The sequence below is a fragment of the Scleropages formosus genome, chromosome 5, assembly GCF_900964775.1.
Source record: "Scleropages formosus chromosome 5, fSclFor1.1, whole genome shotgun sequence".
Lineage (NCBI taxonomy): Eukaryota > Metazoa > Chordata > Actinopteri > Osteoglossiformes > Osteoglossidae > Scleropages > Scleropages formosus.
Genome location: NC_041810.1, coordinates 13955651 through 13978889, shown reverse-complemented (window position 1 = coordinate 13978889; position 23239 = coordinate 13955651). Strand labels below are relative to the sequence as shown.

General features: G+C 45.4%; 1 protein-coding gene across 4 annotated transcripts in view; it reads right to left on the bottom strand.

Moving 5' to 3' along the window:
- The window catches only part of slc24a2 (solute carrier family 24 member 2), a 51640-nt gene extending 32541 nt beyond the window's left edge, over positions 1-19099 (bottom strand). For all 4 annotated transcript variants that reach the window (XM_018759776.2, XM_018759777.2, XM_018759779.2 and 1 more), the window contains exons 1-2: positions 18838-19099; positions 15952-17025 (exon numbers count right to left, since the gene is read on the bottom strand). In XM_018759776.2, the coding sequence (XP_018615292.1) occupies positions 15952-16863 (912 nt within the window). In that variant the 5' untranslated portion in view covers positions 16864-17025; positions 18838-19099. The remainder of the gene's footprint in view (positions 1-15951; positions 17026-18837) is intronic.
- Positions 19100-23239: the final 4140 nt, after the last annotated feature.

Here is a 23239-nt window from a genome sequence, read left to right as displayed (position 1 = left end):
CTAAAGAATCCACTTATTCAATTGTTCAGTTATGTGCATGCAAATACTGAGCATCAGACCGAAACAGCTGCAGATTAAATCGGTCCTCATTTGACTCAGCACCTGTGTCTTTTTATAGATGTTTAACCGATCTTGTAGTCCAACAGTTCTTGAGAAGATGCAGGTCTATCCTGAGAAACCAAACACTTATAGATCTCTTAGACACAGAACAGATCTTTGGTAGCGTGCCAGCTCACCTGCTTGCCCACAGATCTCCCGGACCCTGTGCTTTCTGCCAGTCCCAGCACTCAGGGACACTTCTGACTCAACTGGGACGTTCATTTATCCGATGCCTACCTCCAAGCCCACTTACAATGTTAGATTTCTTCACCAGGCATCTTATTATTCATTATCTGCTAAAAGGCTGAGTAAATGTTTAAACAGAGCATACATTTTTAATATCTAAAAATAGTTTCTACAGTGCCATTTAAGCAATCCAGCCCCATACTGGTAGATGATCTGGTAGAATCATCACATCTTTCAATGCCTCCGCCCTGAAAATATTGTTGGTCCTTTCATCCCTAAGTTTGTGTCTCTAGCTGTGCTCTAGTCATGCTTTCCTCCACAACCCCTCACAGTGCCCCCACCCCAGAGTCCAGTACAGGTTGGATGTGACCTTCAGTAAATATAAAGCATGAACTTCACTGCATGACACTTACACAGGGGTCACCACAAACACTGAACTACAGAGGAGAAGTCGCTGTGGTGTACACTTTTAATATACCAGCTGCATATAACACTATTGCTTGTACGTGCAATTCTCTAAGGTGATTTACAATGTGGTGCGCAGTGGTGTGGCTGCTGCCCGGTGAGTGGCAGGTCTGGGGTTCGAACCCTGCTTGGGGTGCCTTGTGATAGACTGGCGTCCCACCCAGGGTGTGTCCCCTTCCTCCTCCAGCCCTGCACCCTGTGTTGCTGAGTAAAGCGCCGGCTTACTGCGACCCTACTCAGGACAAGCGGTTGTTGACGATGGATGGATTTACAATGTTAAGTTCATACATTCAGCTACATACAACAATTTACTGATTTACATAGCAGGGTCATTTATACTGTATTAATTCAAGGCAAGTAACCTGATCAAGTGCACTACAGCAGGAGCAAGGACTGTAACATGGAATATTCCAACTGCAAGGCAACAGTTCTACACACAGCATTGAATGCTGCTCCCCTACACTATAGCATAGTACAAGGAAATTTTTTGCAACATCTGTGATGCCGCAAGACTGCTTTAAATCCAGGATTTCAGAGAGCTCTTCGCACTCTTGTACTGATACATTATGGAGTAGACATGGCTCCAAGGTCCGCAGACGAAGGCCAGCCACTACTCATCAGGCTACCGCGCTCATCTGGAAGTGACGGAACATCTGGATGAAATGTAGAATGAGTCCTGAAGCACAGAGAGTGACGGACACTTTGAGCTCTGGAGTCGAAACACCGACGACTTTGGTCAATTTTACAGGTCTGGTGTCAGATGGTGTCAGAGGAGGTTGACGTAAAAGGGTGCAGAACTGTCACAAGGTCACATTCGGCAGATGCAACTGCTGCTGCGTTTGCGATCAAAGTGTATAACTGGAGATGCTTCAGCAAAGATCAATCTGTCGAAATGGATAAAGCAGGCGCAGTAAGTCAAGCTGAACAAAGGCAATTAGCTATGTAAATCCACAATGTAAAGTCTGGAGTACAAGGCATACAAAGGATACTCCTTTTTAGAGGAAATTTATTTACAATTGAATTAAAAATACAAGGAATAGTAACCTATCTCTGTAAATCACCTTGGAAAAAAAGTGCAGAAGAGAGACAGAGAGATATCAAAATAAATAGATACATATATAAAATAATAAATGTGTAATAATATGTATATTATAAATAGCAATATTATACATGTAATAAATTGAAAATAAATAGAAATTGTGCCTTGAGATCCAAGTTTGATTGCAAATGATGACTTTTTTTATGCAGGAACTACAATGTCAGCAAAATTCTGTCATACCGTCTCATCAGCAGCTCTCCTCACTGTCCACCTTGCTTTTTCGGCGTAATAGATATGTGGTGTTAGGATGAACCTTATCATCCCGAAAAAAAAAAAAACGTGGACACGAGGAAGGAGTTAAAGATTTTTTGAGGGTGCAGTTAAATAAGAAGGACACACCCTGGACTCCACTGCGGTGACCTTAGGACTGCAATGTCACAGAACGGAGCTGAAGCCAGCAATGAGCGGCCTGTCTGGGATTAGGGTACACTGAGCCAGCAAATCCCAACGTTTTCATAATTAGCCCTTTCAGAGTTCATGAGTACGGGTCTGATTGCAATCACATCTGAACAGATTGGGTGCTGTTGCTTTTTTATGAGAATGTATTAGAATAACATTTTTTTCCCTCATGGCTTTTGAAACTGCTGGGGTAAGTGTGTGCCTCAGAAACACGACATCAGCACGGGGCATCACTCCCAGTGTCACGGGTATAGAATTATTCATCAGCATAAAAAAATTATTCATCAGCAAACGTTTGTCATCCCTGACAAAGGTATTCTCTTTCAGCTCTACAGTCCTTAGCTGCATTTGCCTACGAGACCATTTTATAGCAAGCAAAGTGAATCCAGATACACAGATCCAATAATCCATCTGTAGAGTGTGTTGCTGTCTGGGACAAAGCAAGAAGAGCTTCTCACTCAAAGGAAGGCACGATCATCACGTTCTTTTGTTCGAAGTGATCATATCCAGAGCTCAAGTTGTTACACATAGCAGACAGTTGGTGGCAGGCAGCAGTTAAAGAAGTGGAGTCAAACGATATACAAGACAAGTGGCTGATGATACAAGCCATTTTTCACATTGAGCCACTGAGACTGGTAAACCGTGATGAAGAAGAGGGCTTGTCGGTACCATATATCAACCCCCCTGCCTGCCAAGCCGAAGCACAATGTCCTTGATGTTACACCGGGTGCTTCATGCATTTCATACCAACAAATCTTTAAAATAGACCCTGATTGATTGTGACTTGAATTTCGTGTTGCTACCAACCCTTCACCTTGAGGTCCTCTCCATAACATCCCTCCTTACCCAGTGTGCGAGATTGCCTTACACCCTCTGGGGTGAGTGGAACTAAATCTGGAGAAGTGGAGCTCTTACTGACCTTCAAGGGGACACTCCATTTAATTAATGTGAGGCTGGCATCCCCTGCACCCCTCATACCAGTTATACCCACAAACCCCAACCCACCAAAAATCAGAGTTTCTGCCACTGTAATCAAATCTGCCACAAGAGACTGGCTTTATAGCAACCATTAAACTCTGCATGTTTACAGCTAAGGCATGCAACAATCTCGTCCCTTGACAGGGCACATGTAAGACCTATGGAGTTCCCTAAGTGAGAAGAAAGTAAGAACCAGTTTCCAGACAAGTACAGTCTTGTGGCCCCTGCACTCCCCTTCTCCACAGCCTGGTTTTGGCTTTAAAGCAAAACGGTCAGCACAGTGAAGGGCTAACGATGGGCTCACAATGGCACCACGTGGAAATGGTCTCTATTCATTGTGAGCAGTTTAAGCTTCTGCCTGTTGTATTTGTGGAAGGAAGCGTAATCCCAGGCCACTCCAGCAAGCTCACTTGTTCAGCTTCAAAGGAAGAGGTCCTCAGCATTCTCCTTTCAAAGCAATGCGGACTGTGGACTCCTGGCACAGACCAAAGGAAGGGTTTGATAGGTAGAGCAGTAACCACAGCAATGGGCCATGGGTAGAACAAACACCACGCAGCAGGGACTATGAGCAAAAGACAAATCACAGCTATAGACCATCGGTAAAAGACAAAAAACATAGAAAATCTTCATGGATAATGGTAAAAAATGCAGCAAAGGACCATGGGAAAAAAACAAAAAACATAGTAAAGGACTATGGGTAAGGTGGAAAAATACTGCAAGAAGCTACTGCTAATAGACAAAAAGACAGCAAATCATCATGGGTAAAGGGAGAAAACACAGCAATGGACCATGGGTAAATTAAAAAGACAAAGAAAGGAACTATTGGTAGAGGTGAAAAAACAAGGGAATGGGGTAAAACACAGACTACAGCAAAGGATCATGGATAATAGAAAAGGCCACCAAGCAGAGATTTCTGGACACTGCAGGGAGCGAATGAGTGAGATGTCCCTGTCCGTGGTGCTGACAACACCAAAAAAATCTGACTATGGCGTGGATTGAAAAATGGCATCGGAATCCAGAGTTACATCATTTAAAGCAACATCACAATCAGGTCACCTCTGTGGGCGCGAGCACCACTGGTACTCTGATTCTGAGAATATAAATAAAATCGGTTAACATCCATGAATGAAACAGCATCGTTAAAGAGCGTTTAACTCAAAATTTCACTTAAACCCCATAGGAGGAGCAGCTCAGCCTTTGATATCATAATGAAGTGGCACAGAGCCATGTGAATGATAAAAGCCGCATTGTGAGGCCAGTGACAGGGCTGAGTATGGCACTGAAGAGGCCAGGGAGCTTCTCCCTCTGTTCTCTCGAGTAAATGTATGGCCCCTCTGCAAAATCAATACAGGCAGAAAAACACACAATAGTCACTTAACATGGAAATAAGCAGCACAATCAGACTGTTACTCTTATTTGATGTAATTAAATGAAACCCAGTAATGTCCAACTGTCCGTTCTGTAGGGACCTGTCTTGTGGGCAGACTCTGCCCTGGTGGGGTGGAAAGCTGAATAAATGCATTCAGTGGCGCGGCTACACCTGTGGCCATCAGGGTTCGCTGCAACGTGTCTCATCCCAAATCACATCTGCCTAGAATGCGATATTCAGAAGCAGCAGGATACCTTCAACATCACACCTTTGTCTCTGTTTGCCAAGTTAGACCGCTAAGTTTGACCACCACATCCATCGAAGACTAAATGTTGAAGGTCATTTTCAGGTTCAACGGTGCTTGTATGCATGTGTGTGGTATGGCAGCGTGTGTGCATGACTTGCGGAAGACCTGACATCTATACCACCCTGCCCCCAGCCTTCATCTCCACCGGAGACTCATCAACCACCCAGCAAGCACAGACATGCTGGCAGCTGCACTCCAGGGCCACAACAGATCCCCACCCGGAGCTCTCATGCTCAGAGAGGTGCTCCCTTTAAGAAGAATTTTGTTATCAGGGTGAATCACTTAACTTTTGATTCAAGGACCAGGATCTGAATCCCCGCTCCTGTTGGAGGACCCCTTATCAGGGTACTTACCCCAAACTTATACAGTAAAAAATACCCAAATGTATAAATGGGTTTATAATTTTAAGTACCTAAACACTGTAATTCTCTTTAGAGCAAAAGTGTGAAGTAAATAAATGCCTGGCCTTTTAGTGACTGGTTTACACTGAATGGTACTCAGAAGTGCTAAGATTTCCTGCATTCACATTTATTTATTTAGCAGACACTTGCATCCAAAGCAACTTCCAATGAACTCTATATAGAGTTACCAGCCCACCCCCCCTTATTCACCAAGGTAACTTACACTGCTAGATACACTACTTACAATGGATCACTCATCCATACATCAGTGGAAGACACTCTCTCTGTCACTCACACACTATGGGTAAAGCTGAAGAGTATGTCTTTGGACTGTGGGAGGAAACCCATACAGACACGGGGAGAACATGCAAACTCCACACAGACTAAGCGGGGAGCAAACCCACATCCTCTTGCATCACCCAGGTTCTGTGAGACAGCAGCAGCGCTACTCGCTCTGCCACAGTGCTGCCAGTTGGTGCGGCATCTCAGTTTCCGACAGATTGACTTCATGATTTTTACAGTTATCACTCTCAAACATTTGTAAGATTTCTGTAATGATCAGTCATAATCAATTTCAGCCAAGCAGAATTTTATTATAATAACAAACTGGTTTCAATGGTTGACAAGATATTTCTGGTCTACACACAAGTAGGACACCCTGAAATGGACTTATTTCAGCTTGAAAAAGAACAAGGGTCTGAAGAGGCATCTAGAATGAGTGTGTGTACCGAGAGCCTGCCACATGTCATCATTTGAGACTGATAATACCCCACTATTGGGTCGTCAAGCTTGTGGATGAAGACAAAGAGAGGAGCATCTACACTAGACAGCATAAACAAAACATGGGATGCTGTGCTGTCACTGGACTCAAACAGCCCTCAATGACTTTTTATAACCTGCTTACTGCATGACCGCAGAAAAATGACAAGATTCCTGAGTCATAACAAGGCTAGACAATGACTTGGGTGACATTCAGTGCTTCCTGAAAAACGTGACCATGGAGACATCTCACCAGTTGTCCCACTCTAATCCCATTAGGATGAAGATCTTAGAAGGAGTCTGCAGCATTCCTGCTGACCAAACACTCAGAGCCAGAAGGCAAAGACCAGAGAACAGAACAATGTGATGTTTCAACAGTGACCGCATGTGGGAACGTGTCCCAGTGAGGCTCATTTCTTATCAAGAACTGGCAGCTGTAATAAGTTTGTATCATCCTATTGTTGTTCTTATACCTCCAAATGTTCTCCATGAAAGGAGCAAGTTCGTTTACTACTTCAGACTCCTGACACCTAAAACAACTAGACTTAAAACCAGGAGCAATATATGATACACTGAGACAATAAAGAACAGGCAGCTTTCCTCTTAGACGTCTGCTGGAATCAATATGCTTTAATATTTCATCTTAATTTAATTGGCTGACAGGTGTCTATAAAATGTCACATCTTGAAAAGGCAGCAGTAGGATGAGATGTTGTGGAACCCTTCCACAAGGACTCTTGAACTTTTATCTCTACTGGCAATGATTGAGATGTTCAATACTTTAATTGCACGAAGTCTCCCTGTGATATTTGAGTTCTGTACGATACAGTACACATAGACACAGGATTGTGAACAGTCAGTTTGCATAGTCAATGTGTTCAATACCACAGTATGTCTTATACAAATTGGGTTAGATTGAAAATACAAAAGCTACCATGATGCAAATTTATGGAGGGTTTAGCAGAACAGACTGGAGACAAGAGGGTCTGAAAGAGTTACATTGAGAGTTTTTTTGGATGTTGACAGGGATTCAGCATCTCTGAAGGACAGAGGGAGCTCATTCCACTAAAGTAGAGCCAAAATCAAGGCTAGACAGACTTTTGATTGTGGACCCTTTGTGAGTCAGACCACCAGGAGGTCGGGGTAGAGGAGCACAGCGCTCTTGCAGTGCTCTTACCGACAAGGTGGAATATGCATGGATCTAACAGGGATCTAACCCTCGCTGTAGGACAGAGAGAGAGAGAGAGAGAGAGAGAGGCACATGGCTACAGGGGCTGCTCCTTGGCTGCAACTAAGGACTTTGGAGAGGTGCCTTCCTAAAACCACCAAACAGAGGTTGGATTCTCCTGAGAATGAGCATGGGGAGAACATGCGGTGCATCGGTTCCCCAAACACACAGTTTCTCCTGTGATGATTTCACATTGTCTCCCACATTAGTGTTATAAATTACTCCAAGATCCACCCTGGTGAAACCTGAAAACATATGAAAGCTGATAATAAAACGTTTTTGCACTTCAAGTTTTTTCAAAAGTTGATTAAAACTTCAACACAGGACAGCCCGACAATACATATTTTTCAGGATTTGCTACCCTTGCAGGAAAACAAAAGTAGGATATTTGAAGACGCGCGCACACACGCTCGGATGATGCCGCAACCGCAGGCTGACCAGCAAGAGCGGTCTGCAGCCAGAGAAGGAGTATCTCTGGAAAAATCACGCACGTGTGGACTCTTCCCAAGCCCGACGGCAGGTTCCCGCACCTCTGACCGGATTGCCAGGAAGTGCTGCTTCATCGCAGTGTCAGTGTCATCCAGTAGCTTCTCTCCGACCGCACCTCATTCCGGTTTGCCGACGTGTGCATTTTTAAAAGCGTGCACATTTAAATATTCACAGCCATGTGGCCCGGTGTTAACATTGAGAACGACGCTGCCTCCTCCATCTAGCTGTCAAGATGCATTCTCATGCATCAGAAAAAAGCTGCGTTTTTAGCGCTCGTATTTATAGCTCTGTCAAGTGTCAAGGGTCACACCCCCCGTTTCATCCACATTTGCTCTGATGGCAGCAGAGCACAGACAGATGGGAGAGAATTGAGGATGTATTACAGTCCAATAAAAAGGGCGCCCACACTATGATCGCACAGCCTGACTCCCATAACCTCTATAACGCAGCAAGTTCTTATGTAACACGTATTGGATGAGATATAACTCTTAAACATAAAAATGGAGATGACGATCGGATAACCACAACATTCAACAATGAAAAACCTGGATTTCGATGTTAGATTAACACAGAAGATAGAATAAATCTGTTGTCTTTAATGCTGAAGAATAGAAGGATTTTAATATAAATGTGATAATATGTAAAAATATGTAAATAGCTCTTTTCAGGAAATAATTGAAGATGTCTAGGATTAATAGGAAACAGACTGCAGAGTTCATTGAGCAGACCCATCATTTCCGTGCTCACGAAATATGGTAAATACTACTTTCTTTATTCGAGAGCAACATGACAATATTACGAATTTTAATATCGCTCTATCATTCTGAAAAAATTTAATAAAGCATAAAACACTTATTTTCGCAAAGAATCACGTTACTGCAATGAGTATATAGATGCTGGCTGTAATCTATTGGAATGCATTGTATTTTCGTGAAAATAACAATCCCATTTTATGTTCTACAGACTATTGGCATAAAGGTAAACATTTCAGTTGGGTGTGTAGCATTTAGCAGTTTTTACAATGCAGAGCTACTACTTGGACAGCGTGCATGTGGTTTATAAGGGCTTTAACAATAAAGGAAAAGCTTGAAGTATAAGAAGCACTTGCTACCCATGAAGAAAAATGCTTTTTTTTCCTTCATTACACACATGCAGTTTTTTGAAAACGGTCAGCGGAGGGAATTCTGAAGACAGCCATTGGCAAAATGAGTCCAGCGCTCACCGCGATAGAGCTGAAAGGCCACCCCTTGAGATGAATAACGTCGCTATAAACCTGCGAATAATAAGACTAATCAAAGCGTGACTTGAGCTTGGAGTCTCGGAGAGATTAAAGTGAACGTTCCCATCGAGGAGAGAACACGTCCTGAGTGAGCGCTGTCGTTGGCTCACTCAGTCTCATCGCGCAACCGATCAGAAATGAGACTCAGAGGAGCAGAGAACGGTTATGAGCGAGGATGGACGTCCATCCAGGATGTTCTCATCCACTCCGCAACATCTTGCATGTGTGTAAAATGTGAACAGGGGTGTCAGTTGGGCAGCGGCATCTACGCCTCAGTTTAGGCATTGATCCACAGCGATCCACCTCCAAGAGCTGCTCGAAGGGTTTCTGAAGCGGACATCATTGAATGAAAGTGTGCACCTTGTACGCCAAGTGCGAGTCCAGCACGCGGGTTTGGGAGCTCGGCGATAGATAATTCATCGCAAGAGTGACAGGCTCACTGGCAGAAACATATCCTTCTATAATTCATAATCCATTCATTATTTAAGACGGAGCGGAAAATAGTCAAGGCTCCCGAAAGCTCCTCCCAGCCTCGGATCGCGTCACGTTCTGAGCATCTCCGCTCAGACCATCGAATCACTGCTCGGGCCCTAATGGCTGGGACGAGCGCGTACACGCAGCCCGCTTGCTGGATTCTCAAACCAAAACACGTGCGGCGTACGTCATCGTGACGAGATGGGGGCAGTTGGCTCAAGCACAGGGCCGGCGGAGGAGGAGCAGGCAATCGATAAGCGATAAGCGGGGGGCCACAGATGTTTCATTCCCTCTTAGTGACGGGAACATCCACAAAAACTGAGCTTGTGAATAAGCAGCATTCCGCGCTCAGTTATATAATATGAATATATAAAATACTGATCAAGACAGGCCACCCTTCCTCCAGGCTTGCAGCATCACCCTGCTGCTCTGTTTACCCGCAACACAGATGGTCCATGAGCAGACAAGCCTTCGCAGGACCCGGCAAGGGCAGGAGTCATCGCGGGCCACGTAAGCTCCCCGAGCTACCCGACTCTAAGGGGATTAATTGAAAGAGATAACCGCATTTAGAACAATTCCCACCTCGAGCCACGAGGCCACACCCTACCCCGCCGCTCCCGCTGCCACCGCCGCCACCACGCAGCACATTTTATTGACAAATTACTCACTTTTTCGTGCTATTTATATCACACGAGAGCTGAGAAGACACCTGTTTCTATTGCTTGGTTTTTTCGGGGTTAGGACAGAAATACCACTGAAAAAACAAGGCGATGAAGCACGACTGCTTTCTTATTTTAAACACCAGAAAGATAAAGGTAAAAAAAAACTTTGACATTTGTTGCTAGTATTTCCGAGAAATGCGTTTGAAGAATGTGGGGGAGAAATGTTGGAAAAAATAGCAACCCATGTGGAAATTTTCTTCTGCGAAAAAGTGCAGCAGCGCTCACAAATGCCAGAGGCAAAAGGACGGAGACAAAGTCCTGATGGGTCACAATGGATGATCGCAAATGCTTGGGCTCTTCTCAAAACTCCCATATGGGCTTTTTATTGCCAAATATATCACAGACTGAAAGGTCTTTCACACACACACATCATTTGAAACAGCTTGTCCCATATGGGGTCGCGGTGAGCCGGAGCCTAACCCGGCAACGCGGGGCAAAAGGCTGGAGTGGGAGGGGACACATCGAGGACGGGACGCCAGTCCATCGCAGGGCACTCCAAGCAGGACTCGAACCCCAGACCCACCAGAGAGCAGGATCTGGTCCACCCCACTGCGCCACCGTGCCACCGCGCCACCGCACCCCCCACAAAGCTCTTTCAGTACATTAAAATATTCCAAAACCAAACAAAATGTGCAAACTTTTTATGTCTAAACTGACATGTGCTGCACTGGTGGAAAAGCATGTTCAATTATGACTTTAATCCTCAGCGTTCAATGCAGGAACTCGCCGTACATCACCGGGTGGCGTTTGGGAAACTCGGCGCAGAGGAATGCTTTACTTTAAAGAGCAGCAAAGCAAGCGGAACACGTCCTCAGTCCGGAGGAAGACGTGCGTCCGCAAAATGGCACATTCATCCGCGCAGACCTGCCGGTGTCTCACTGCCGGTGTCGCACACCTGCTCCGGTGCAGCTGAGCCCAACAGAGTTGACACCTTTCCCAAAAGTGTCTAACTTGAATGTGTTTTGCTAGTACCACTGCTGCACATCAACGCTTTGAATAAAACCCAAAAAATAAGCTCACCGTACCACTACGATGGATTAAATGCACATAATGGACGGCCTCTTCTCATTTCCCACGGATGCGGGCCTGTCAGATGTCACCTGGTGAGATTAGGGGTTACGATCAGCGATATGTTAGGCAAGAGTCACGTCACGCCTAAGAGTCTTTGTATTAGGGCTTCGTCAGCAGCTGTAAGCGCTTAAATAAGGGATTGCGCTCCATAGCGGACGCAGGGTCCTCAGGTGCATCGGCTCGTCCTCCATCTCGCCTTCAGTTTCCAAGTCATTCTCCACAGGAAACGCGGGGGGCTCGAACCCTGCACACTATTTCATCCCATGGAGCAGCCCTTGAACTCAACGGCTCTAATAATGGAGCCGGGGACTATGGCCTGTGGCGTCCCCAGGTTTCACACGTGTCCGTGTATAATTCCTCTAATTGGATTGAGGGCTTTTCGTGCGGATTACTTTTTTGATGCGGGAGGGGGCCGAATCTGAGCAAAGATGGAAGCCAGCTCCTTTTCAAGGAGGGGCTGACTGCTACAGCAGCGTACCAGGAGGAGGACCGCTAGACTGGGGCTACAGCCACTGATTTGTCATCTAATAGCCTTGACAATGACCCACCTGAATCACACACCACTAAAATAAAGCATAATCCATATTACCTTTAGTTCAGAAATTATACAAATTTATATATAGTTATAGGGGGTGCGGTGGCGCAGTGGGTTGGACCGGGTCCTGCTCTCCAGTGGGTCTGGGGCTCGAGTCCCGCTTGGGGTGCCTTGCGACGGACTGGCGTCCCGTCCTGGGTGGTTCCCCTCCCCCTCCAGCCTTATGCCCTGAGTTGCCGGGTTAGGCTCCGGCTCCCCGCGACCCCGTATGGGACAAGCGGTTCAGATAGTGTGTGTGTATATATAGTTATGTATTCATACTTGGATGTGCCATTTATCGTTAACTATCCATTTTAAAGGCTGTGGGTTTGAGAGAGTGAACATTCCAAGTAAGCTTCCATACATCCTTGCGGGAACTTCTTATTTCTGGAGTCACTTAGAAGGTTGTGTAACTACAAGAGGAGAAACGCATAAAATCAAGCAGGCCGACCAGAGCACATGTATGTATATCAGTCACAACTTGACATTGTACAAACCTCCCCCCGAACAAATCAGCGCAGTGCATTCCTCCCAAAGAGGGCACACCAGTGATCTTTGCACTTTAACCCTGTAGAAGCAATATTCGAGCGCATCAGCAAGAGCAAATCAATCCTTTGTGTTGTTAGAGGGGAGGCGATTCGACGAGCTCAGTGCATCACGCCTCTTCCCGCTATTTTTCTCCCAGCAATTCCTGGCCGCACAGACATGCAATGTCATCAGAAGGACGTTCCAGAAACCTGCAGCGTGTTCATTAAATACACCAACCGACAGCCACAACGTGCTTTTAGGAGTGGACTTACCATGTTTGTCAGTTTTTAAGTACAGCCACTTTTGCACTGTAAACACAGTCAAAATTAGCTATTTTAATATTTTTCAGTGAACTTTTGATATTTAAGTCTAATTACATGGGGTGATGTCTGATTGTGTTAAAGCTTTTCGGTGCTACTTCGCTATCATGTCGCCAAAGCCCATTTCCGTCTGATTTCAGAAAAGGAAACACAATTTATCTCCATATTCAAAGTGGTGGTGTGAACATGCCACGGAGGAATACCTCCTGTTCATCCTATTGAGACAAGTCAAACATACTTCACAGTACAGCGTGTGAAAGTCACTGAGTGCCTAACTGCACAGTTTGGAGATCAATACCGGTCCAGCAGATGCCATGCAGCATCAAACATCAAATGACTTCCCACATCCTCCATGTGAAGGGAAATGAGCGCTAAACCCCTTGATGACAAAATGAGTGAAAATCCAGAAGCAGAAAAAAATCTCAGATTTTTTTTTTAGTAAGTCAATTATAAAAGTCAAATCTGAACTAAGCCATTGGAAGCCTGTAAAAAGCAGGAAACACTTTGTTAAATTTAATCTGATGTGCAGTAGCCAGCAGCCTGGACTGTGCATAGTAATAATATAATAATAATATAATAATAATAAGAAGTAATGATTGGCTACGCTGATCATCATTTTTCACGTTAGTGTTAAAGGTGCACTGCGGGTAAATGTGCACGCTGCTAGTGACCTATGCATTATGAAAACATAACTGTGCTTCTTGGGTGCCCATATTACGCAAAGGGTTTTAAAAGAATGCATACAACACGGTTTCAGTTCTGAAATTAAGAAGACGACGAAAAGAAAGCTGCTCGCTGCCGCTGCTCTAGGTTAGACAGGTTTGATCCCTTCCCAAGATTCAGGGCACATGCTCTGCCTGTGAAGACGCTCAAGTGCGCTGAGAGGATAAGGTCACGTTCCCGGCCAGCGTCTCGCTCTCCGTCACCTGGCACAGCAGTCAACCTGTCACCGCTCTGGCATGAGAAACACTGTGTCACACCATATACTCCATTCTGTATTTGCTGTTCATTGCCTAAGCGGTTGTCTTTTAAAGAGCATATTAATTTGATAATGGATATGACTCTATAACAGGCATTCTCTCACACTGCCTGGCAACCTTTTGTTAATAACATTTAGTTCCACCGAATCAGACGACAAAAGTGACGTTGTTTTCTGGGATATGACGTGCCATTAACGAGACGTAAGGAGAACACAGCAGAAGAGCTCGCAAAACTTGACGCATGTTTCGCTCTAGAGAGACGCGTGGAGGGCTGCAGGCATCTTCATATTTCCAGGGATTTCGTTCATCCAAACTGGGGCACAATTTGCTCAGCTTAACCTTGAACGACATGCATATTTGATTTTGTTGCGTTAATCCTACTAAAGAACACGGGGGCTTCGGCAACACGGCAATGAACACGCAACTAATTTCAATACGGGATCGCAGAGGACTGTGGGTGCGCGGTACAAACTGGACGTTCCAGAACCAATTAGACTCGGAGGACATATGCTTTTATGTGTCCGCTTTAAATCTGCGCTTTGTTCTGGCCGTCGGCTGCTGCACGTTGACTTCCAGGCATCCTTTGTAAAAATAACCGTGAAAGCGAGGTGTAAGAGTAACAGGAATGTGTCTACGTTAAATCTGAGGAAAAACATGATTCATTATTTTTACCTTGTTAGTAATCTGAGCTAGAGCTGTTTGACATTTGAGAATGATTAACAGTAATCATCATAACAAGCTCTGGCTAATTCATTTTGAAATGAGATAAGTATTAAAGGCAAAGGTAATTATAACAAAAGACTGAGCATCTCTGCTTCGGACGCTCAAAGCATATTGTCGGTGTGGCCGGCCCTCCAGTTGTCGGGAATGTTGGTGTATTTTTTGCTTATTGACATTTCTTATGGTCTCAATAAACACAAAATATTTTCACCACAAAACTGTACAGCATTTGTGCTCCATAACGGTGGCGGTGAAGAAAATGACAGGTTAGCAGGGAAAATCTGGATTATTGGCCCTGAAGCCTGGACACAGATGGCTGCTCCGAGGGCCGCATGCTACATCAGCTCAATAATTTCCGTAAAGTGATTGTATCTTGAGCCTAAGTAAACAAGCCAACTGGCTGATGATTAATCTCAATCCCTCGACAGAAATGATTTTGGACACCGAAACGCTAACATGCTGATAGTGCAGAAAACCCAGTGGCCGAGACACCCAGCATTATGATATTCAGCTAAAAGTGTTAATTTCTCTCTTGAAAATGAAGACATTTAGACTAAGCATATTCTTATAATATATACTTTGCTTCTATAATACATTAGTGTATATGCTGAGCAAAGCAGCAGTGGAGTTCTGAGCACAGTCGTAGAGCAGATGGTGGCCCTTGGAACTTGAACTAGAAACCCTCTAGTCACAGGTCATGTTCCCCACCCAGCACAACCACCTGCTGCTTTGAACCCCTGGCAGAGAACACAGCAGCTTGGGCTGCGCTGCACAGGTCAATGTCAATCCAATCAACATGGTCAGTGTCATTTTGTGAAATGCGGTAACATGAGGGATAGCTGGACTGCCACACATCCTCACTCTGTTTGATCACAGACAGAACCGTTCAAGCCCAACAATGCTTGGAGACCTAGGTGATATCCACTAATGACTTTCTCTTGATCGCTGTAGCAAAGGGGCATCTTTGAGTCACTGCTGCAACCAGTGGCAGAAATCGCTTTGGGGAATTTGTCTGGGCCCTGAAGACCAAGAGCTGCATGTGGCCTCAAACTCTACAACATCATAAGAACCTGGGCTGTGGAATCACGTGCCCATTGAGAGGTGTAAACTTCTGGGCAGCTGGAAAGAAGAGCATCTGCCTGCCTGGCTCACATGACCACCTCACCAGCAGCCATCTGGCCCAGCTTTGCCACATATCTCTCAGCAGCATTAGCTAGAATCTGTGACTCCCCAAACCCCACAAGGGGGTCATTAGTCATCTCACATCTTGGAAATTGCAACTTTCATCAGTAACTGGTCTTTTCATGTCTTGATGTCTATCTCCTGTCAATCTGCGGACACAGTTTTGATGTTGTCCAACCATATAAAGTGATATCTGGAGTACACTGGCCAATTCCTTCTACATATTAATGTGTCTTATGGTTAATTGAGACCATTCCTGAAAAAGAAGATGGGGAAAAAATGCATCCTTGGATAGTAAAAAGGAGAAATAAGAAATATCTCACCTTTGGTTGGGCCTCCACTTCCACAACTTGGTTCCTGCTAATCAAGCCTTTCACGAAAACCTCTACATTGACATTGTACTTCATAAATATTACGTAGGATACGTAGCCTCCAAGCAACGTGAGACTTTCCCAAAAGTAGATGTAGTTATCCAAGAAGAACACAATGAGCATGATCAAGTCCACGATGTAGAAGGACACGTCCCGGAAGAGTGGCCACCAGGTGAGGTTGAGGATCTCTCTGGAGAAGAGTGCGCACATGCCGATGACGAACAGGATGTTGAACACGGCCGAGCCAACAATGGTGCCGATGCCTACGTTGCTGTGGGAAATGAACACCCCAATCACGGAGGTGAAGAGCTCAGGGGCCGAGCCTCCAGCGGCCATGAAGGTGGCGCCAGCCACATCATCAGAGATGGAGAGCTTCTCAGTGATGACAGTCAGGGCAGGGACGAAGAACTCATCACACACGATGGCTAAGGCGATGAACATGTAGAGCATGCCAAACATGTGCAGTGCCACGGCACCCTGTCTCCTTTCCTCCAGGGTGAACAGGTCCTGTGGGTACTCTCCTTGGACCTCACTGTCATTTGCTGATGACCTCATGGCAACTGGAATCTCTGCGGAAATGTTGTGGTCATGCTGGTTCGTGGCAGTCAGCAGAGTTCGGCGTGGCACCGGTCCTGACAGCAGGCCATCTGAGGAGGGCGGGGCCTCCGCCTCGAACCCCGCAACCCATGTCAAGGCACTGAAAGAGAAGGAGACCGTGCTTATTGCCAAAAGACTGAGGATGAAGCCCACGATCCTCGTGGGTCTCAGCTTCCTCCGGAGGCGCTGATGACGACGCTTCTTGCAGCCCATCTCTAGGGAAGGGTCCTTCGTCGCCGTGTCGGAGTCGGGAAGCCACAGACCCATCGCTGCGTGTGTTGTCACTTCAGACGTCAGGCAGAAAAGCTTCCAGTATCGGTTTACTGCACGCGAGGCATCGCGCTGCTTTCCGCTTTTAAATGAGACTGGAGGATCCCAGGTGCCTTCCAGGGTCTGCAGCAGCACCAAAGGGCATCTTCATAATAGCTTCTGGAGAAACATCAAAGAAGAAGTGTGTGTGAGACCTTCAGACGAAAGAGCCAGCAACAAAGTCTAACCGTCTGCCACAATCTGCTCAAAATCAGACCAGTTGTAATTGGTAGGATGCTGTATCGGGAAACAGTGTGTGTTCAGCATTTTGGTCAGATACAGTGTTACCCAGACAGCAGGTAAAGGATGCCGTAGTCCCGGCTGTAGGTGGACTTTGATTGGATAGTAAATTGAGAGTTAAAAAGAACCGAATAGATTTTTCTAATTGCAGTGTTTGTTTGTAATTGAGGAATGACTTCTCAGTTCCACTAATGAAATGAAAAGAAAATGAAGAAATGACCCACCGGTGAAAAACCAAATATCCACAGGTTACACGCAGTGACAGTTATCATTGCAGCCTCTTGTTTTCACATTCAGTTCCCTAATCATTACACCCCTCCCATCTTTTCCAAGGGTTACAGTACTAATTCCCCTGCACACACACGTCGGAGTTTTATTCTCTTTACTATCACTAATGTTTTTACACAGACGGTTTTACTTCCAATTCTGTAATTACAGTTCAAAGTCTCTGAAAAATCTTTTTCCTAAGTGTATGGTGACCGATACCAAATCAGAACAAATATAAAAGGCCTTCATTTGTATGAAGGTTAATACAAGGAGGACAACACGGAGGACACAACATATTAATCCAATATTCAGCACTAATGTGCACTGTTTATTTAACAAGAAGAAATTAATCATAACTGTGCATGATAACTCTAGATGTTTATGGAACAGACAGGAAAATGAAACTAACAAACTGCAACAGTCTGCAGAAAACACACCACTTTAGAGAATTTTAAAATAATTGCACTACGGAGACATACAGCGGACAGTTAAAACAAAAAGAAACAGACTTTTTATCTAAAGCAAGATGAAATTTAAAATTTTCACATCTTAACTGGGAAACACTGTGTTTTAATTTGTAATTGGTGTAAATGTGGTCTGTTTATTTAGCCCAGAAAATAAATGCAGATGAGTCACAGAAAGCTTTCCAGCAGTTCGGAAAATGACACATAAATCAAAATGAGGCAAATGTGATTTAATATAAATGAATTGCATGATTCTCCCAATAACGGGAGTTATAATTCTCAGGGAAAGTGACTCTTGGCAGTTTGCAGGTATTTATACTAGGAGGGTTTTCTTTTTTTTTTCTTCTTTTCAAAGAAATGTTTCTGAGACGACAGCTGTGATTTGTCTAAACCGCGTTTCTCCGGCACCTTTAGTCCTTAACTAGATTTAGATGGGCTTAATTAAAAGAGATGAGCTGTACTTTCCCTGGAGTGAAGGCAGCTTCAGACGTGCACAGCACAGCACAGCACAGCACAGCACAGCACAGCACAGCACAGCCCAGGCAGGATACACGAAACTGTGTTCCACGCGCACGCCATGGATGGCATGTACAGTACTGTACAGTAGAGTACCGCCGGCCCGGGTCCCTCTCGTCTCCATGATGAAGCCAAACTTGTGGAGCGCAAAGACGAGGAGCCTCGCAGTGCGGAGAGCAGCTGAGAATGAGATGCTGCCCGCGATGTACAGTAAAAGCAAACAGGTGTGTGTGAGCCGCACGCGCGCGCTTGAGAAGGAACGCGCTTCCTTCCACTGAAAAGACTCGAGCACATTTTGCGCACATAACTGAGTGGCAATGAATGAATGAATGAATGAATGAATGAAGAGCACCGGCGATGACGGTGAAGAGTAACAACAGTGAGTGAACAACAACAGTGATGAAGCAGATGCTGCGGGTGATGCTGCAGCTCCTGCATCTCTTACCTTGGCAGAGGAGAGATACGGGCGGGAGACCGAGGTGCTCTCTCTCATGGGGATGATGATGATGATGATGGGGATGATGATGTGCCGCGTGCGCTCGAGACCGATTCGGTCCTTCTCGCGAAGATCATGGAGATGCGCGCTCCCGCTCCTCTCGCGCACACTGAGTGCTCACCGCACGCAGAAAGCTCATCCCTCGCTCCCCTCCTTCCCTCCCCACAGCCACCCCCTTCGCCCGGTCGGAAATATCCCGCTAATCTGAGTAAAGGGCGGGAGGGAGGGAGGGGGGGGGAGAGAAGGCGGGGCTTATCTAAACAGGTGGGCTCAGACTCTCCGCCCCTCTCTCTGACCTTCATTCATTCCTACATAATTAGTGACGGTGATGACCGTGGTGGTGATCACACTGACGATCAACCAAGGAAAGTCAGTTACTCTTGTTACTCTATGATGATAATGATGACAAACCAGAGAGAGACTCTTTTTGCTGTATGATAATACTAATCAGCCAGAGACAGACACTCTTGTTACTGTACGATGATGATGATGGTGATGATTATGGTGATGATGATGACAGGTGATTGATAACAATGACTTATGATTGTGATGACGATCGATGATTGATGACAATGATGATGATGCTGACAACAACGATGATGATGATGATGATGATGCAGAGGGGGGCAGTAGTTCTGGCCACAGTATAATGATGATGATGATGATGACAAGAATACAGATGTGGCTTATGCTGTTTCAGCCACTTATACATGTTACTACAGGGTTTTACATGCTTTCTGAGGTATTTACTCCACATATGTACAGCACGTGAATATCGGTGGAGGAGGACGGTGCTGAATACCTTTGAGGTGCGACTATCAAAATTTTATAAGGACTTACATTTGCTGAACATGACAGAACTGGAACACATTATCAACACAAAGTGAGAACAAACACTGAAATGTGTAAACAGACAATCATTGGTACATAAGAATTAACATTTTAATCTGTGGAAAAATTACTGATTCCTGAGATGCGTCACGTGTAAATTTCCTCCTTACTCATTTCAGTTAGTTAACGCAGCATCGCAATCACAAACTTTTATGATTAAATGCATTTTGTAAGAGTACAAGTGATTTAATGTGTAATGGAAGCTTCTGAGAGGTGATACAATACAAAATTATTATTACACCATAATTTTCAACATCCACCGTGAAGGGGCTTGCGTGCCCCACACATCCCGATGAGCTGTGTCACGTGGCGCCTCATGCTCCTGGTGGGGGTCAGCGCTGGCAAACTGGTCAAAGGTGAGGGGCCACTCAGAACCTCCAAATCAGGGACCTCCATGAAGGTGCAGGATGCTAGTAACACTACATGGAGCCATATGTGGGCTCATCACCCATCTTCAGGAGTTTGCTTGGCCATCACTAACTTTTTTAACCCTTTCACGTCAAGCTGGCAGAACACGGGGTGATGAACACACACACACACACACACACACACACACACACACACACACACACACACACACACACACACATTTTCAGAACCGCTTGTCCCATACGGGGTCACGGGGAACCGCACCCCCTCCGCGATGAAAATACATCACACCTAATTATTTATGAAATATTGAATATAGACAAGGGGGTGCGGTGGCGCAGTGGGTTGGACCGGGTCCTGCTCTCTGGTGGGTCTGGGGTTCGAGTCTCGCTTGGGGTGCCTTGCGACGGACTGGCGTCCCGTCCTGGGTGTGTCCCCTCCCCCTCCGGCCTTACGACCTGTGTGGCTGGGTTAGGTTCTGGCTTGCTGCAACCCCGCTCGCGACAAGCGTTTCAGACTGTGTGTGTGTGTGTGTGAATATAGACACTCTATTGTAGTGAGTTTAAGGCGTCTGTGCACATGGGTCGTGTCTATGGGTAGCACATTCTTACAGGGAGGAAACGAATCCAAACACAGCTGTTAAGGAAACGTTGGGATGTGAGCACATGTTCTACTTATTTGATCAGTTCACTGATGTACCGAAGGTGCTGAGAGTCTGTTAAATTCTGTCTGTTTGTGTGCGTGTGTGTTTGCACTGTATGAACTACCTCTCCTGGTGGACTCTGCCTCCTGCACCACATTTATTATATTCAGCCTGATTTTTTTCAGCACTTGTGCCCAACCAACGGCTAAGAGGATCCAGAGAAATCGAACTGAGCACTGATGGGAGCATAATGAATCGTGTGCTTCCTGAAAACTGATTTTGCAGGTCATTTTATAGCACGCCCCCAGGCCATGAACACAAGACCGGTCCCTGAAAAGCAAATTTATTCTTCAGACTAGAAGCTCTTCTCAATATGGTTGAGAAAACATGAACCGCAAATTAAAACACATTCATGGCACCTTGTGCTCAAACCAGTGGCCTCCCAGCTGTTGCCTGAATAGGGACCCTCAGCTGTTGTGTGTGGTGGTTGCAGCACCAAGGTGTTTGGCCCAGGTGTGCGGTGCGGAAGTGCTCATCACGTTCTACTCACCAGGCTCAGGAAACGAGAGGGGAATCCTGGTCACGCCGCTCCGTTCCTGCAAATCTGCCTCCACGTGAGGATTCAGCTCCTGGCACCAGCCTTGCTCTCATCCCCAAAGGCGCAGTGACCGCTAGCAAGGTGTTCATCGCATCAACGCTCTAAACTGCAAAATGTAAGAGGTGTCAGAGTGATTATTCTGAAAATGTGGACATTTCTGTCATAACTAGTTCTTCACCCCAGTGAACAGTATTACACTTTCAAATGCATGTTTATTATAGAGCGAATAACACAGTTATTAAACAGAATTCTACCTTAATTACCTTTACGTTGCACTTCCTGGTTCCTGGATTGCTGGCATTTAAATAGCTCTGGATGAATTAAATAAATATCCGTCCATCCGTCCATCTATCTATTCGTTCATTCATTCATTCATTCATTCATTCATTCATTCATTCATTCATCTATTCATCCATCCATCCATCCATCCATCTTCAATAGCCACTTGTCCTAAGCAGAGCTGTAGTAGTCTGGAGCCTATCCCAGAATCACTGGGTGCAAGGCTGACATGGGTACCCCCATGGACATCAAAATAAATATATATATAATAGATATATTCCACTCATGTTTGGTGAGAATTTGAATTCACAGCACATTTTATCTGAAACGCTCCCTAGGGCTCAAACCTGCCGTGAGGCCATCAGGAGGCGAGGACAGGTGAAGGAGGAGGGAGGCACGGAGAAGGTGTTGTTTTCCGGAACATTCTCCCTCAAAGCGAAGCAATTTGCAGGTGTTATTTCGGGAGCACAGACTCGGGCCACCGGAGCGCATGGCGCTGGTCCCATCCCACTGACACCGCCAAGTCCCTCTGAGAAGCCCTGTGCTCAGCCTGCACACTGTCCTCTAGCGTCTGCCTGCTATTTCCTCACGCTGAGCGTTGAGTTTTTTCTTTCATTTTGTCATATACCTTCTTCACTACTTCTCATTTGTATAATGGGCAGCATGGTGGCACAGCAAGTAGCGCTGCTGTCTCACAGCACCTGGGTGGTGTCGGAGGACATAGGTTCAATCCCCGCTCAGTCTGTGTGGAGTTTGCATGTTCTCCCTCTGTTTGTGTGGGTTTCCTCTGGGTGCTCTGGTTTCCTCCCACAATCCAAAGACATGCTGTTCAAATTCCCCCACAGTGTGTGAGTAACAGAGAGAGTGTGTTCCACTGGTGTATTGATGAGTGATGTAGTGTAAGTCACTGCAGTGAATAAGGTGTGTGGGCTCATAACACTGCATAGAGTTAATTGGACGTTGCTTTGGAGAAAAGTGTCTGCTAAATAAATTAATGTAAATAGCAATTTTAAAAAAATAATGACCAACATCCAAACAAACTGATTTTACAGTACAGAAATCCTTATATTGTACTAAAAGCCAGATTTATCGATCCTTAGAAGCATCACCTCTGGACTTGGTGGCCTCAGGTTCAGATCCACACTCATGCGGTAGCGCCCTTGATCTTGACCTTGATACTTACCCTGAAATGACAGAATAAAAACTACCCTGCTAGCTAAATGGGTAAAACACTGTATGTTGCTTAGGCGAGAAGTGTCAGCTAAATAAATAAATAAATGTAGTAATGGATCTATTTTTTCCACGACTGTATTTAACATTTCAATCACACTCTGCTTTTCCTGATTTGTAGCACCAAATTATTTTAGCTTTTCCCACTCATAACATTATTTATATATGAGTTCAGCAAACGAAAGGAATTTGTTCAGCTTAAAATGAGCAGTGGTCCATCTGGGATCTGAAGTCACATCCTTGTGATCACAGAAGACAAGAGAAAATCAGGGCGAGATCCCCAGTGGGCTGGCACTCCATCCCCAGCAGGCTGGCACTCCACCCCCAGCAGGCTGGCACTC